This window comes from Colossoma macropomum, unplaced genomic scaffold, assembly GCF_904425465.1.
Source record: "Colossoma macropomum unplaced genomic scaffold, Colossoma_macropomum, whole genome shotgun sequence".
Taxonomy (NCBI): Eukaryota; Metazoa; Chordata; class Actinopteri; order Characiformes; family Serrasalmidae; genus Colossoma; species Colossoma macropomum.
This window is the reverse complement of record NW_023494793.1, coordinates 25,716,391-25,732,931: the sequence shown is the minus strand read 5'-3', so window position 1 is coordinate 25,732,931 and position 16,541 is coordinate 25,716,391. Positions and strand designations below refer to the sequence as shown.

General features: G+C 38.5%; 1 protein-coding gene across 1 annotated transcript in view; it reads right to left on the bottom strand.

Moving 5' to 3' along the window:
* ift122 (intraflagellar transport 122 homolog (Chlamydomonas)) overlaps window positions 1-16,541 on the bottom strand; it is a 68,995-nt gene that overhangs the window by 11,544 nt on the left and 40,910 nt on the right. The window contains exons 18-22 of the mRNA XM_036578944.1: window positions 16,163-16,329; window positions 13,505-13,676; window positions 12,059-12,161; window positions 3,858-3,998; window positions 2,176-2,273 (exon numbers count right to left, since the gene is read on the bottom strand). Of these exons, the coding sequence (XP_036434837.1) occupies window positions 2,176-2,273; window positions 3,858-3,998; window positions 12,059-12,161; window positions 13,505-13,676; window positions 16,163-16,329 (681 nt within the window). The remainder of the gene's footprint in view (window positions 1-2,175; window positions 2,274-3,857; window positions 3,999-12,058; window positions 12,162-13,504; window positions 13,677-16,162; window positions 16,330-16,541) is intronic.

Here is a 16,541-nt window from a genome sequence, read left to right as displayed (position 1 = left end):
CTCCGGGTACTCCGGTTTCCTCCCACAGTCCAAAAACATGCAGTCAGGCCGATGGGACATGCTGAACTGCCCCTAGGTGTGACTGTGTATGTATGTATGTATGTATGTATGTCTGTCTGCCCTGCGATGGACTGGCGACCTGTCCAGGGTGTATCCTGCCTTCTGCCCAATGACAGCTGGGATAGGCTCTAGCACCCCACCGTGACCCAGAGGGATAAGCAGTTTAGATGATGTATGTATGTTTTATTTTTACTGTATGCTTATTATTTTTTCCAATATGTTAAACTCAGCAAATAAATAGAGATGTACTGTTAGACCTTCATTATTGTCTGAATGGATCAACTATTTTCCAATAATCAACATATTTCCATTTTAACAGATACACAAATCTTGATTTCCAGAAAATGACATCACTGCACAAACAGAGATGCTTACTGTACATACAGAGACAAAATGTTGTGAAACAAAACACATTTATGAGTGAGTCATTTTCTTCTAGTGAATGAAATCATTTCCAAGACATAATGAGGTGGGATTTACTGGCTTCATCCTTCGTGTGTGGTGTGGAAACCCAATCAGTTTTTCAGTGAAATTATACCAAATCCAATGTCATTGCAAAAATACCTGACAGTTAGTTATTGCTTACACTACAAAACCTGTAATACCTTAATACACTTCACAAGGCTTTCCATCCAACGTTTTTCTCCCCATGTTCATTTAGCAAATTATAGGGCATCATTAAATCCCCTATTTATATCATTGGGTAACATAAAAATGAAGCATGCTGTAATATTTATTGTCTATTCTGTGTATTTTTTGATCATTTAAAACCCTGCCAATATAATTTAATTGAATTTAATTGAATATTTCATGAAATAGCAATAAAATCATTGTGAGGTCAGAGATTTACACCCTTATACAACATACGAGTATAATTTCACAAGAACAATATACACATGGGGCCGGTTTCCCAGATCTAGATCAAGTTGGCAGAATACTTCAAACGACGAAAGTGCTAAACGAAATTAAACTACCACTGAGCATGCTGTCAAAAGCGTCATAAATGACATGGTGATGAGGACAAATCACACTCGGGGGGAGGTCTCAAAACAAATAACACAGTGATTAGAAGGAATTACAGTTAGGAGTTCTCAGAACAAATGATATGGTGATTATGATCAATCACAATTGGGGGAGGTCACAGAAAAGACAACCGAGTGATTAGGACCAATCACAATCAGAGGGAGGTCTCAAAACAAATGACCAAGTGATTAGGACCAATCACAGTCAGGGGGAGGGCTCAGAACAGATGACCCAATAATTGGGACCAATCACAGTCAGGGGGAAGCAGCGCACACCAGACTGTACAAACTCCAACCACTGTAACATTCTGGCCAAAAAAACATTGTTCTGCATTGTTGTGCACTGATAGCTTATGCCTAAAATGTATAACTAAAAGATGATGCCTCAATTAGTGACCCCGTACCAATGTTTTCAGCTTCAATATGCATTTTTTTCTGTCTCTCTCAATTGCTTGGCTAGCTGCTTTGATTACATCAGGTGATGATGCTTTGAAGTGACGGCTGTGATAAACAGGAGAGAGCCGAACAGTCTCCTGCTCCGGCCTGAATGGAGGAAACATGGTCAGTCTGTTTATACTCCACTTTACGAGCACTGCCTGAATACCAGCTTAAAAACAACAAATAATGACTTGGAACAAAGGAGTGAAGAAAAAACCTAAAGAAGTTCCCAAAGTAGAAGTTCAATAGCTATGCTGGTGCCATCGTGAGGAAATATCAAACCTGCACTAGACTATAAACATTTCCATCAAACTCAACATTGCATTTACTAAATAAAACCTTTTCCTCTTTCCCAGTGTTTGAGCAGGGAGATGTTGGATATCTGCAAATGAGTCTTTTTATTGGCTTTTTTACACAGTATAAACACAACTAGTGGCTAGTTTATGTGTTTGTCTTGGGTTTGTCATGTTTAAAACCAGAGTTGTGACTGAACATTGAAGAAACAGAAACAAATGTGTTTTGGAGACAGCCTTGATGAAGACTTGGAATATGAACAACAGTTGTATTGCTTTCATGCTGCAACACTATCACATAAAGATGTTAGAGACATTTGCAATACACAAACGATGATTACTTATAAGAAAGGAGGGCTTACCATGTAGCGATGGATGGAGTGGTAGACGTGGTACAGTTCAGCTAAGTGCTGAAAACTGTGAAACTTCTTCAACATCTCCTCCTTCTTCTCCTCATTATCTATAAAGAAAAGCACCAAAACATATGCATGCAAACCAAATAATAAAGTTGAATGAGACTTTTATAGAAATTGCTCTGCACAAGCTGGAATCCAAACAATCAGAAAGGCAAACCTACGCTACATTTTCAAAAGCAATATCTTTCAGAATGTTAATGGAATTCGGAGGTGTTTTGGCGCTGGAGATTGCGGCTTTGAAATAGACATGTGTTTGCATTTCAAATAATGTCCCAATACTTTTTTTTTGTAAAATGGGGGTCTAGGAGAAAGTTTTTGAGTTTGCTACTGTGCAGATGGACCCAAAGTGCTAACTGATAAGTAACAGTGTAAAATGATGTAGTTTTGAATCTAGTGAAGTACACCTTCCATAATACTTCAACAAAGCAAATACATCTAAAAAAACAAATGACAATAGAGGTGTCACAACACTACTTTTGAGCACTGTACACTGTTAGAAATAAAGGTGCTGTGCAGGTACATTTATTGTTCATTAAGGTACTAACAATGTAAATGTTCCCTCAAAGGTACAACAGTGGTTTTAAGGTCCAATTGTGAACCTTAAATAACTTTTTCCAGTGGAAAAGTGTGTATTTGTATCTTTTCATAAACTAATGTTTTAAAACAGAACAATAAAATAAAAAGCCTGGAGACGAGACGGGGTGTGTGGAGTCAACACAACTTAGAAAATATAATTTCAATGGATTATGGTTCAGTTATGTTCCCTGACTAAAAGTACTGAGATGTACCCTTGAGGGTACCACCCCAGTGACAAGAGGGGTACTGCCCCAGTGACAGTTTCGTACCTTTACGAGGAGTGTAGAAACCTGTTTAGATGTTGCAGAACTGACTACACAGGCACTGCATTGGGATAAACGGTATACCCCATGTATTTATTACGAGATTTATTGTTAGTATACCTCAGAAGAGAAAACAGTCAAATCGTTGTAGCAAAGAAAACACTCTGATAAACGTGTAAACAACTGCTTTATGTTAAAGCCTCAGGGAACCTAAATCTGTGTTTTCTTTCTAATTTGGTTAATCTTGTTCTTGTGTTCACAAATGATACATTTGCAAAGCACATCCTAAAAATAACATTCCAATCTTTAACAAATGACCAGTATATTTCACCAAATTTCCCCTTTTGGTGTAAAATAGGCAGCTCAAATTTTGGATAAAGACTGTGTAAACATTACCGTCACTAATCACAAGGCTGATTATTAACGCAAAATTACACAGTCCTCGAGTTGCTCCTCTTTGTCAGTCTGAGCAACTCAGTGAACAAAAGCTAACAAGAGAGCAAAAGCTGACCCAGCCAGCAAAACCAAGCCCGCACACTACCTCACCTGCCTGTCTGTTTGAGTGTTGGTCAAAGGGATGTCAGTCAATCATGCTTATTAGAATACTAGGCCACATCCAGGGAGTTTTTACACGTGTTCTCTGGGACTTTAACAAAACCTTTTGCATTTTTTTTCTTATCTACTTGAAAAGTAGTAAAAAAAAGAACAATACTTAGAAAAGTTAATACACAGTGTACAAATACAACCACTCAATGTGAATGATGTGATGCAACAGGCACACACACACACCTCGTGCTATGTCCAGACACTGCATGGAGAGCATCCAGTAGTAGTATGAGGCATCATTGAATCTGCTCTCCACAACGGCGTTGTGGGTGAGCTGCTCCAGAACCTTAACAGCCTCTGCCTGCCGCCCAGCCTTGTGGAAAGCTGCGAGACACAGATAGAGACAGGATGTGAGATCACAGGAAGCTTGCAGTCATTTTATGGAAACATTATAATAACGATAAACCTCTCCCAAGGTGACAGAAAGGATGAAAAAGGAAAAAAAACACAAACAATTGAAAATATATTATGTCATCTGTAACGCATGGTGGAAGTAGTGTCTTGGCTAGTCACAAGGACTATTACAACTACTGAATTAATCTTGATCATTCGATTCAAAAATATAAAATGTCAGCCATTCTTTTTTTATAATGAAGTCTTAGTAACATTTTGCTGAAGGGCAGCACTCCTAGGACTATAAGACACCTACATAAGCCTTGACAACTGACATAAACGTATACAGACATTTATAAAACCTTTTCCAATCATCAATTGTAATAACACTCACTGAGGTGAAATGACATCAAAACGGACAAAAGCAGGCTTTATGACAACTGCTTGTGGGAATAAGGTTTTATTAAAGCCATATAGGTTTCATGTAGGCTTATGAATGCAGCCCTTCAGTGAAGGTTTTCAGAAGTCATTTCAAAGGCAACCTAGTTTATCTTTTTACAATAAAGCAGTTATGAATCTTTGAAGGGCTATGAATATTAGGCTATAGTTTGTTATTGCTTACATAAGTCAGTTTTTTTGTTTTTTGGCCTTTTTAAAATACTGAATACACAATTAATTGTCAAAAAATTGGTAGATTACTCGATTCCTAACATGTTACTAGCTAAGCAGGGCTCTATAACAAAGTGGTTCATCTTTATTATTCCACTATCTGCTGCTAATCAGAAGAGAATGGAATCTTCTTTTGAGTCTTGGTTTTTCTTATGTTTTTATTGCCACCAGACCCAGATTTCTTTACATGTCTACTGTAACACGACAATGTCTATTGTAAGATGCACCAACAATAAAATCGAGCTGTTTATCCAAATAAAAATTAAGCAGTGCAGAAGCATTCCAAAATATCGCATCTGCTTATTCATAATAGAATGGCTGGCTGGTGGTTCACTATGAAACAAAACAGACTGCCAAAGGATCCAAGCAGTTCACTGAGGGAAAAGAATGGACAGTTGCAGGCTGTGTGTTATTGGCTCACAGAGATGCAACACACTGTGCTAGTTTCATTAACAACAGAGTCTCTGACTGATGTTCTAAGACCCTATTAATTTATTCGGTGACACTTTATTTCGAGTGGTCCTTTTAGATTAAACAAACACTCAACGGACTCTCAGTAACATGTCAACGGTTAGGATTAGGTTTTGGGTTGAGGTTGAGGTTAGGGTTAGGATTAGGGCCAGGGTGAGGGTTAGGTTTTGGGTTGGGGTTAAGGTTAGGGTTAGGATTAGGGCCAGGGTGAGGGTTAGGATTAGGTTTTGGGTTGAGGTTAAGGTTAGAGTTAGGATTAGGGCCAGGGTGAGGGTTAGGTTTTGGGTAAGGTTGGTAAGGTTAGGTTTTGCGTAATGGAAGTAACATATTAACAATACATCTACTTAATGTAAGCAATGTATGAACATCTACAAGATATTTACTCCAATGTACTTATATGCTTCACTACTGCTACTTCACTGATATGTTGTTGATGTGTTACTGATAAAAGAGTTTTTTGATTGTCTACGAAGGACCACTCCAAATAAAGTGTTACCATTTATTCTCTCTACCTACAGATGTCGGTAACATAACACCGTTCAACCAACTCAAATCAGTGAGAAACAATATGAAATATGAACCATGACATTTAATATAAGGTTGCCTGTATAGTAAAACATAGAAAATCAATTAAAAATGACTGTAACTGTTTTTAGCTCTACGAGACCACAGGGTGGTGACCTTAGCCATTTTAATTAGAGAACTTATTACTGTGACCCCTATAGATCAACTGGTGCCATTTCTTGTGTTGAGGGTCCAGCTCTATCCATGTGACTAATTAGGGGGGAAAAAGGCCAACTGAGCAATTTGTTACTACTGACAACCCAAAGTCAACAGTGGCAAAGCTTCATTAATTTGTAATACCAAGGTAATGTAAACAGCAACGTAAAGGTTCAAGCCATTGCAGCTGAAAACATACAAAAAATAATTTAGGTTCCAAAAGGTCCAAGACGGTTCTACAGACTTGGACACTTAACTACTAGTTACAAATCTGACAATCAATAACCGCTTAAGCACTATGGCCCAACTTCATTTCCTCACTCTGAAAACTACATAACTTACATGTTACTTTTACAGCAGTAATCAAATAATGTATAGTAGGCGCTGAAGAATAAGTCTCATGGTGGCTTTACATGGTGAAATTTCATGCAACAGCTGTTTGTCGTTCTGTTTTGTTGACCTGCTGTTATCGTGATCTATGTAGCTAGATTCATTTTCTCCTCTCCTGACGCCTCCTCATTTTACAGATTCCTTTGGGATCCAAAGAATGTAATTTATTACAGAAAGGGAGATATAGGTAGAGTCCATGATGAACCTGTAGTGCTTCTAGGACAGTATGAGCAAGACATCAAGTACAGCCGATGGCTACTTAAAATTTATTTTCAATGACTTAGTATACACAGACCGTTTTGATGCTGGTATGCTGGTCAACCAGCATAATTATGCAGGGGTGACCAGCTAAAGCAGAACCAGACCAGCACTAGACTGGCATAAACCAGCATAGACCAGGTTAGACCATCATGAAATGCTTGCTAGTCTGTGTTGTTTTTTTTTTCTTCATCAGGGATACACAACACATTCAGTTTCAGCTTTCACTCTAACACCAGTCACTTGACTTTGTGCTCTCAGATATGTTCTAAAGATATCTTCTAGCTTTCTGTCACTCCAACACCAGTTACTCAACTTTTGTATCTCAGACATTACGTTTTTAACACCTCTCCTCCAGGGAATACCAGAGACAGTCTGAAGATATGAAACAAGTAGAGTTCAAAGTAGAAACCTAACTTCAAGCTTCAGGCAGCGCACTCCTACACTCTCAGAAAAAAAGGTACGAAACTGTCACTGGGGCAGTACCCCTTTTGTCACCTGGGTGGCTCCCTCAAGGGTACATTTCAGTACCTTTAGTCAGGGAACATAATTGTACCATAAGCCACTGAAATTATATTTTCTAAGCTGTATTGACTCCACACACCCCGTCTCTTCTTTAGGCTTTTCATTTTATTGTTCTGTTTTAAATATTAGATTATGAAAAGATACAAATACTTTTCACCTGGAAAAACTTCACAATTGGACCTTAAAACCATTTTTGTACATCTGAGGGTACATTTGCATTGTTAGTACCATAATGAATTAAAAATGTACCTGCACAGAACCTTTATTTCTAACAGTGTAAGCATTTTATGTAAAACTTTGTGATGTAGCTTTAAGATGCATTAAACACTTTAGACGTCTGGTTCCTATCACCACCGCTGTGAACAATTATTATTCAGTGAGTGTCTCTAGACCTAAGCATTTCACATCAAATCACTCTGAATAACATTTTTATGCTGTTTACACCTTAACCACTTATTTAGGAAAATCTGTGGAATTAGTCCACTTTAACGAAAAGGAAAACAATTTTAAAAATCATTTAGTGTGGTGGGTCATGTACAAGCCAAATTCCAAAAAGTTGAAAGAGTATGTGAAATGCTAATGAAAACAGAAAACAGTGATTAGTAAATTCAGTTTGACCAGTATTAAATTGAAAACCAGAAAAAACAAACAATATTCGGTTTTGTCTTATGAACTTTACCAAATTTGATGCCTGCAGCACATTCCAAAAAAGTTGTGACGGGAGCATTTTTTCTACAGTGTTAAATAATTTTTCTTTGTAAATAAATGTAATAAAATTTGGGTACTGAAGACACAAACTGATTTAAGTTTAAAAGCATAATTTTTTTGCCATTTTTCTGTTATGCAAGTCTTCAACCGTACAGGGCCTTTATTGTAATATCTTAAACTTAAATGTTTTCTATGTGAGACAGTCCTGGACTGCAGGCAGGCCAGTCTGGCACCTACACTCTCTGATTACACAGCCATGCTGTTGTAACACTTGCAGAATGTGGCTTGGTGTTGTCATGTTGAAAGAAACATAGCTGTCCCTGAAAAAGACACCTTGTAGTAGGCAGCCTATGCTGCTCCAAAATGTGTTGAGTGCTAATAGAGCTTTCACAGAAGTGCAGGTTTCCCACTAAAACCCCCTCATGATATGAGATCCTGGCTTTTCAACTTTACACTGGTAACAATCTGGATTGATTTTCCTTCTTCTTTGGCCCAGAGATTATGACATCCATTATTCCCATAAAAAATCAAAAAGGTTGACCTGTCAGTTTTTAATGCAGTGCTTTTTAGGAGTCAAAACTCACAGGCATTCACTTTAGTTTTCTGTCTTTCTCTGGGTTCCCTGAATCTTTTCATGATATGCACTGTGGAGGGTGAAATCTTTGCAATTTATGGCTGAGGAACCTTATTTTTAAACTGCTGAATTTTTTGCTGAAGCATTTTTGGCAAAGTGGCGAGCCTCAACCCATTCTTGCTCACGACAGACTCGGCCTTTCCTGGATGCTTCTTTAATGTCCAACCATATCGCCCGTTTAAGAAGTTTTAGAACATTTTACAATGTTCCTAATCTTAAAGCGCTCTTGTCCCAACTTTTTTGAATGTGTTGCAGGCATCAATTTCAGAATGAATGTATATTTACAAAAAAAACAAAGTTGATAAGTTAAAGCATTACATATCTTTGTATTTTGTTACATGCCTTTGTACTGTTTTTGTTCAAATACAGGTCAAAGTAGATCTATAAATCACTGCTTTCTATATATGTATTTTATGTATATGTCCCAACTTTTTCAGAATTAGGTTTGTACTCAGGGGAAATGCTGCCTCACTCGCTCTGTCACCTCTCCGTTTCTCATAGCAATAGTGGGCTTATTATTCAAATCTGGTGTAATCCTAAGACTGACAGAAATTCTGACATCTAAACTATTAAAAGTTAAAACTTTGATCTGAGCAATTGGTCCCAATGGACTGAAAACACGCTCAAGACTCTGAATCAAACGATCATCAATATTGGAGCCTGAGTTCAGCTCTGTCATCAGTGAGGCCCTTGCATATAATATCTTTCATTAATTCACTGCAGACTTTGATTTAGCCAAATGTTTGGCGTTAAAATGATGTTGGGCCAGAACCTTTCGTCGAGTTTGGCCATGAGAGAGGAAAATCCCTTGTTTCCGCTTTTCTCCTCCAGCTGCCAGCTGTTGCAGCCTCACGCAGGGAACTGGGCCAGAACTCTCTACCTCACCCACATGCCAAAGGCAATTTGTTCTTAATGTACACAAGTCTTCCCAACCTCCTCTCTCAGAGCCTAATCTCCTGATGTAACTCAGTTCAGACTGATAGAGAGAGGGCGAGAGAGGGAGAGAGAATGAGAGAGCTATTAGTGAATGTCAAACACAGTCGCACTTAGAAACCAGAGCAGGATTGAGCACCAGGCCCTCAAACCTAATCAAACACAGCTTTACAGCGAAGCAACCCCCGCAATGACCCTGGGCAGGAAGCCATTTTTGGGGCAGGGCCTCCATTAGCCGTGGCCGTTTTGGGCTGAGGTGCTTCGAGTGGCACATTTATCAGACGGGGTTTGAAGCGAGCTGGTGTGCAACTCAGCTGCAAGTTTAGAGCAAAAACCACGATAAAACACGTATGGTGGTCCACAGTGTGCACTCTGTGTGGTTAAGGACCCACATCACAATGCAGTACACTAAAATGTGATTCTTTACGAAATATTCTAATGTATTACAACTATCACTAAAGACTCCCACCAATACTTCTCAGGCAAACACTGGATCAGTCAAATTACTTCAGTAATATTTACTGCAACAAAGGCGATTCCCCTGAAACACCCAGAAAAACAGCCCATTATCCATCCTCCACCAAACTTTACTGTTGGCACTACGCATTCTGATAGAATCCGCCAAACCTAGATTCATCCATCAGACTGCCAGAGAGTGAAGCGCAGTTTGTCAACTTAGAGAACATGTTTCCACACTCCAGAGTCCGGTTGCAGTGTCACTTGCTATTGCAGGTAGTGATCTTTCTTATGTGCAGCTGCTTGGACAAAGAATTTCATGAAGCTCCTGACACACAGTTCTTGTGCTGATATTGCTTCTAGAGGCAGTTTGGAAGTCTGTAGTAATTGATGCAACAGAGGATAGGCACTAATTATGCTTGAGTACTTGTTGGCCCTGGTCTGTGAGTTTGCATGGTCTTAAGTCTAAAGTTTGTGTTTAAAGTCACTGAGACCAGTACGACCCGTTCTACTGCCAATGTGTGTCTATGGAGATTGCATGGCTAAGTGCTAGATTTTAAACACCTGTTAGCAATGGGAGTGGCTAAAACACCAGACCTCAGTAATAAGGAGTGGTGTCCACACACTTTTGGCCATATAGTGTAAGCAAAAAGAATATCTGGCAGGTAAGTTAACAAGCAAACACACTGAGATATAGCAGATTGTCTAGGTGGTACAGATGAGCAGCTTTTTAGCTACCTGCACTACCTTTTATGTGTATCTGTATTTATGTGATTACTATCTAATTACTGTACAGATCATTCACAAATGAGCTCTGGATTGTCTGGATTGTCTGCAAAATCAAATTAAAACCTGAACATATATCTGTTGTTTGGATTGTTTATGATCAGCAGTGGCTGGGCAGTGGTTTGTAAAGCTTTTGCTCTGAATTTCCTATTTGTTTAAATATCACACATATTTGTTTAAACAAACCTGCAACTAACGAACAATTCTATAACACACTGTTCTATTAACTACTATTTAAATTCTAAACTAAACAAACTATTATGCCTGGTGTATTGCTTTTGTTGTCTGTTAGGGCTGCAACTAATGATCATTATCTAACTAATTAATCTACTTAATCAACAGTTAATCAATTACTTAATAGTCAATCTATCATGCTTAGTGCACTGCTTTTATTGCCTGTCAATTAGGGCTGCAATTAACAATCATTTATATAATCGATTAATCAACTTTTATTTATTTAAACTATTAAAACTATTAAGCTTGGTACACTGTTTTCATTGTCTCTTAGGGCTGCAACTAATGATCACTTCCATAATTTATTAATCTATCAACCTATACGTATTTAATCAGCTAATCGAACCATGATTCTTCATGTATTACTTCATTAATCAACTATACGAAACTATTATGCTTGGTGTATTGTTTTTGCTGTCTATTTGGTCAGTAACTAACAATCCTTCTTATGATATTATTCTATTGATTATTATGTATCAACTAATGTTTGGTGTATTGTCTTTATTGTGTATTAGGGCCATAATTAACAATTATTATTATATTAACTAATCAACCCATAATGCTTGATGAACTGCTTTTATTATGTATTAGGGCTAAATGAACTATTATGCTTGGTGTGTTGTTCTTATTGTCTACTAAGGCTTTAACTAACAATGTTTTTTAGAATTGATTAATCTTTTAACTGTTATTTGATTAGTCGACTTTGTTGACTAATTGTTGCAGCCCTTTCACCAATGTTTCATTACTGGGCAAATAGTAGTCACACATGGGCATTTATGTATGTTTAAAAATAATAATTCTGAAGCAAAATAATCAAACTGGACTGTGATGCAGTTTGAGATTTGTAAACACTTGTAATTTAATCTAATGATTGTGAGGTCAGAGATTCACACACGCTCACTCACACAGACAAAATGGTGATGAATTCTTGGGTTTACCAGGGTGGCGTGCGTGTGTTTGGGGAGTCTCGAGGCATCTATGCCTCATCTGCAAGCAGGCATACTAGGCTTCTTCCGCTGCCAATTATAATCAGCAAGAAACACAATAGTGGATTACGGCCAGCGCCACAATCAGTGCAGCTCCGAACAATTCGTGTTCCTCTCTTTCCAACAATACAGCCGAACAGAGTTAGATGCTCCCACACACAGTTTTTATGATTGTAATGTGCATGTGAAATTATACTCCACAGCACTAGCTGAAAAGATTACAATATGCTGAACACTGCTGTCTCCAGCAAACTCCTGTATTGTGTGTGTAGCTGACTCACCTTTCTGGGCCTCCTCAAAGCGGTCGTTTTCGGCCAGCCACTGTGCATATGGCACATAAACATCATCTTTGTACTGAGGATGCTTCTCCACCAGAGAGAAAGCCTGTGGGTGAATGGAAAGAACAGTGTGATAAGAGTGTTGATTGCAGACTTGTAAACTTTTTGCCAGGTTTTAGGCTTGTTTAAGTAACTTATATTATACTTATGTTATTCACTGATTGTCAATGACCATGTTTTGTAAAACAAGTTATGAACTATACGCCAGTTATTCAAGACACATGTTCACTTCTGTCAGACATTGAGAAGAACCTGTAGATTACAGCGATGGTTTTCAGTCCTGGTTCTGGAGAACCACTGCCCTGCACATTTCAGCTGACAGTAAATAAAAACAGTTTCCATAAAATCAACTTACTAAAATTATTAGAGTGCTACAAAATCCAACATCATCAACAGAGAACAGCTGGTCATCCAAGGCAATGAATTCCATTCATTTTTAGTTATATTTTCCAATTCTGCACTGTCATTTCAACTATTGAGGGTGCAGAAGGTGTTAGTGTTAGCAGGGATCTTCACTACCATGTATTGAGTGGGATGTTGTGCTTTCATTACCATTAAAATTGCTTCGAATTTGACACTCCACTATACTTAATCCTTTGTTTTTTTTCAGGCAAAATTTTAGGCCTCGTCTTTTCTCTCTTATGAATATAATTTTTAGGCATACACCAATATATTGTCCACTAAAACATTTTGGTGGAAAATGGTCAAAAGTGGCACTCTCGGTTTTTGGGTGAAATGTTTCAGTGGCTGAAATTTCGGTGTTTCCCTAAAAACAGCTAAAACTCTCAGAAAAATAATATCGTATATCAAAAATAAATATAATATAAATAACATAATAAGTTGGTCTGAGATGATGTCTAATTTGGCACATTTTGGCCCACTCCTCACCCAATAAGAGTATAAACTTCGCATTTTCCTTTGAAATTTATATTTTTTAAGTGTTTTAGTAACTGAATGTACTGTAACGTTATTACAAACTCAATTAGTTTACGGTCCCCAACAAACACTGAACTTCGGCACTGCAAAACAAAACGTTCGGGCAACCCATCCTTATAATTACTGTATTATAGACCAATGCAGCCCCATAATAGTGCCTCTTACCAACACTGTCCAAACAATTAACTATTTTAGCATGATTAAAAAAAACAATAACAATAGTAATAATAATAATAAAAAACAATAAAAAAAACAGGACGACTCCCTTGAAATAACCACAATCCCAACAGCCTTACTTTGTAGTTATATCAGCCAATAATAAATCAATTAACGGGTTGTATTTTCATTTATATCTGTATGTAAATCTGTTGAATCTTAACGTTGCTAGAAAACACATTTGGCAGCTGGTAATACGCCATTCATTAATTAGTCTAACTGTCATCCCACACATACCTCATCCCAGTGCCTGGCCTCTACATGCAGCTGCACTAAAGCTTTCAGGTCACCCATTTTGGAGTAGGTCTCGGCCGCGTAACCATGGTGATCCAACTTCTTGAAGAATTCAGCACACCTGGCCAGCGGCTCGCGCTCCGCTTTATCAAGCTTACGTGCCAAATCTATCAACCTGCAGAGAGGGAGAGAGAGAGAGAGAGAAAAAGAGAAAGAAAGAGAGAGTTATTTTTGATTCAAGATGAATTTCGCTTATCTGATACACAGATAGAAACTATAATAGTGAAGCCGTTCAAACAATGGAGGTTCATTATGTCTGTTTTCCACGATATGTATGGCCAATGATCCATGAAATTAGTTCCATTTTATTGTTTTCCTCTTTTCTTGCCGGTGGTTTAATTATATGTTGTCCTCTACGTTGTTATTATCAGTTTCATGTGAGGGTGCAGTCTTTAGTATTCCGCACTGCTTCCGCAAGAGAGCAGAGGAGAGGCTAAAACAGGACAAAAGAAAACTCAAAAGAAGAAAAAAGGAAGCAATGACGAAAGGAAATAGAGAGAGATATGCTATCCAAATGAGTGATACGCCGAAATTAAAATTCGAAACGAAGCATAGAACGGAAATTCAGGACACATTTGGCTGAAAACCGAAAGGTTTCTTGTATATATACTTCACCGTTTTATTTATGCTTTTGAGTTATTGTAATAATATTGACCATTCTTCAAAGGTGATAATCACCATGGGAAAGGAAACTGGAAGAACTTCTGGACTAATTTAATTTAAATCAGGTATGTTTAATTAAGATAATCAAATAAAATATTTTTCCCTGCAACTCTGTTATCACATCAAATAGGACACTGTTGGCTCTGTGTGTAAAATGCTGAGACTGTGTTGAGCTGCTAGTGCGCAATGAGGAATGAAAGAGGAGGGGTGAGAATCAGAATCTGTATCGGTATTGACTGACACTCACAGTCTCAATACTGGTACTGGAAGTGCTTTCATACCAATACAGATTCTGATATTATTTCTGATGTTATTTATATTCAAATGTTTTTAGCATAATTTCAACTATAAAAATTGTCTATGCTGAATTATAAGCTAATAAATATTTTATGCATTATTGTCATGCCCAGGAAATCACTAAAATGGCACCAGAGCATCTCTAATCCTTATCACTCATTAAGAATGCAAAGAATTATGAATATGCATGATTATGCAAACTGGTAACACCTCCTTGTTCTCTCCTTCAGATTTGAGACTTTTATCCCTTCAATCTGCATCAATGAAGCATCAGTAACCTGCAACTGAACATGTACTATGGTGTCGGAGGCTGTAGCATGACAACTTGCTGCCACCTGCTACTAACACAGCTCTACACCACATCTGGCAGTTTACTACACAGGTGTATTGAACATAAATTTGACATTGTTGTGATTTTATACATCACCATCTATTTTAGCTAAACATCTCAAACATTAAATGATCTATCTATAAATAGGAACCTTCTGTAGCTATATGTATCTGAAGCCATGTCCCTGTCCTCATATTAGCATATTTTAGTTTATAGTGTGATACATTCAAGCTCTTTGGTGACTTACTCAACTGAGCTGCTACATGACACCCCATGATTCTCAAAGCAAAGACTTTTGCCCAACTTTCTCTACAATTTAGTCGTATCCAGTTCCACCCACTAGTTAGGACTCCCCCAATCACACGATGCCGTCAGCGCTAAGAGGGCAAAGACTAGCACAGGCTTCTTCCGAGACCTGTGAAGCACCACCACATCTTATCAAACTGCCGCTAACGCAACGTCATTGGACAGCTGAACATACTCGGAGGAAAGCGCCAACTGCCAGTTCTGTTACGTCAGCTAACAGACGCCTGCGCTGACTAGCATCGCACTGAGTGATAGGGAAGAGGGGGGGCCACCCAGAGAGCGAGGCCAATTGTGCTCTCTTGGACTCCCAGCCACGGATGGCTGTAGCATCACCAGGGATCAATCTCTACTGTAATGAAGTGTGTGATTTAAGCATGCAGTTTGCACAATGATAACTGGTGTGGAACAGACTTCAATAGACCCTTGAAGTCGTGCATCATTCTGTAGTCGACGTTATGCCCATATCAGGAACCCGGGGTCTAAGCTGGTTTTCTTTGTGACAGAAATGAACGGAATTTTGGGAAATCACAGCTGTGACGAAAACTTAAACGGCCAAAAGCTGATTCATTTTGTCCTGTGTGTACCCCCCACTCACCCTTCCCCCACAAGTGTCACTGCATCATATGAAATATGAGGCTGTTTAACATTAAAATATGCATAATGCTACTTACATGCTACAAGCAAGCTAACGCTCCTGCAGACTGAATGATGTTTCATGAAAGTAGACCAACACCAGCTATTCAAACTGCCAAGGCCTCTAAATTATCACATTTGACAAAGCTTGCTAGGTTGTGCAGGATATTTTGGTGAGGTTGCCAGTCTTATCCTCAGTGTGCAGCAGTGTTAGCTTGCACGTAGCAATAGCAATATTTCATAGATGTAGACAGCTCCTAAACTTCCTTATAATTCAGAGGATTCAGGGACGTTCAGAGGAAAAACGCCTATACAGCAAAACATTTTGGATCTGAAGTGTACTCTTTATTGGTTGGTGGTGTATGGCTTACATGTCCACCCAGCCGTGCTCTCCGATGATCTCGATGGCCTTCATGTTCTCTCCCGCAGTCAGGTACATGTCAGCTGCAGCACGAGGCTCCTTACTGTTCTTGGCCCAGTCCGCCTGCTTCTTCATCAGCAGCTTTGTGTCTTTCGGATCTGCTGAGGCCAGGAAGTCCTGGAAACACACAGACACACGTTCTTTAACTTCCATTAAACAAAAGCAAGGAAGAGTCAAACACTTCTATACAAATCAAGAAAGAAAAACTTCAAGAATTCCCTTTGTGGTCCTGCGGTCAGAAAGTGACCACTCATGAAGGACTAGAGGATGCCTAACACACACTGTGCTTCAGCCAAAGATGAGCTTTGGTGTTTCTGTAGAAATGGCCA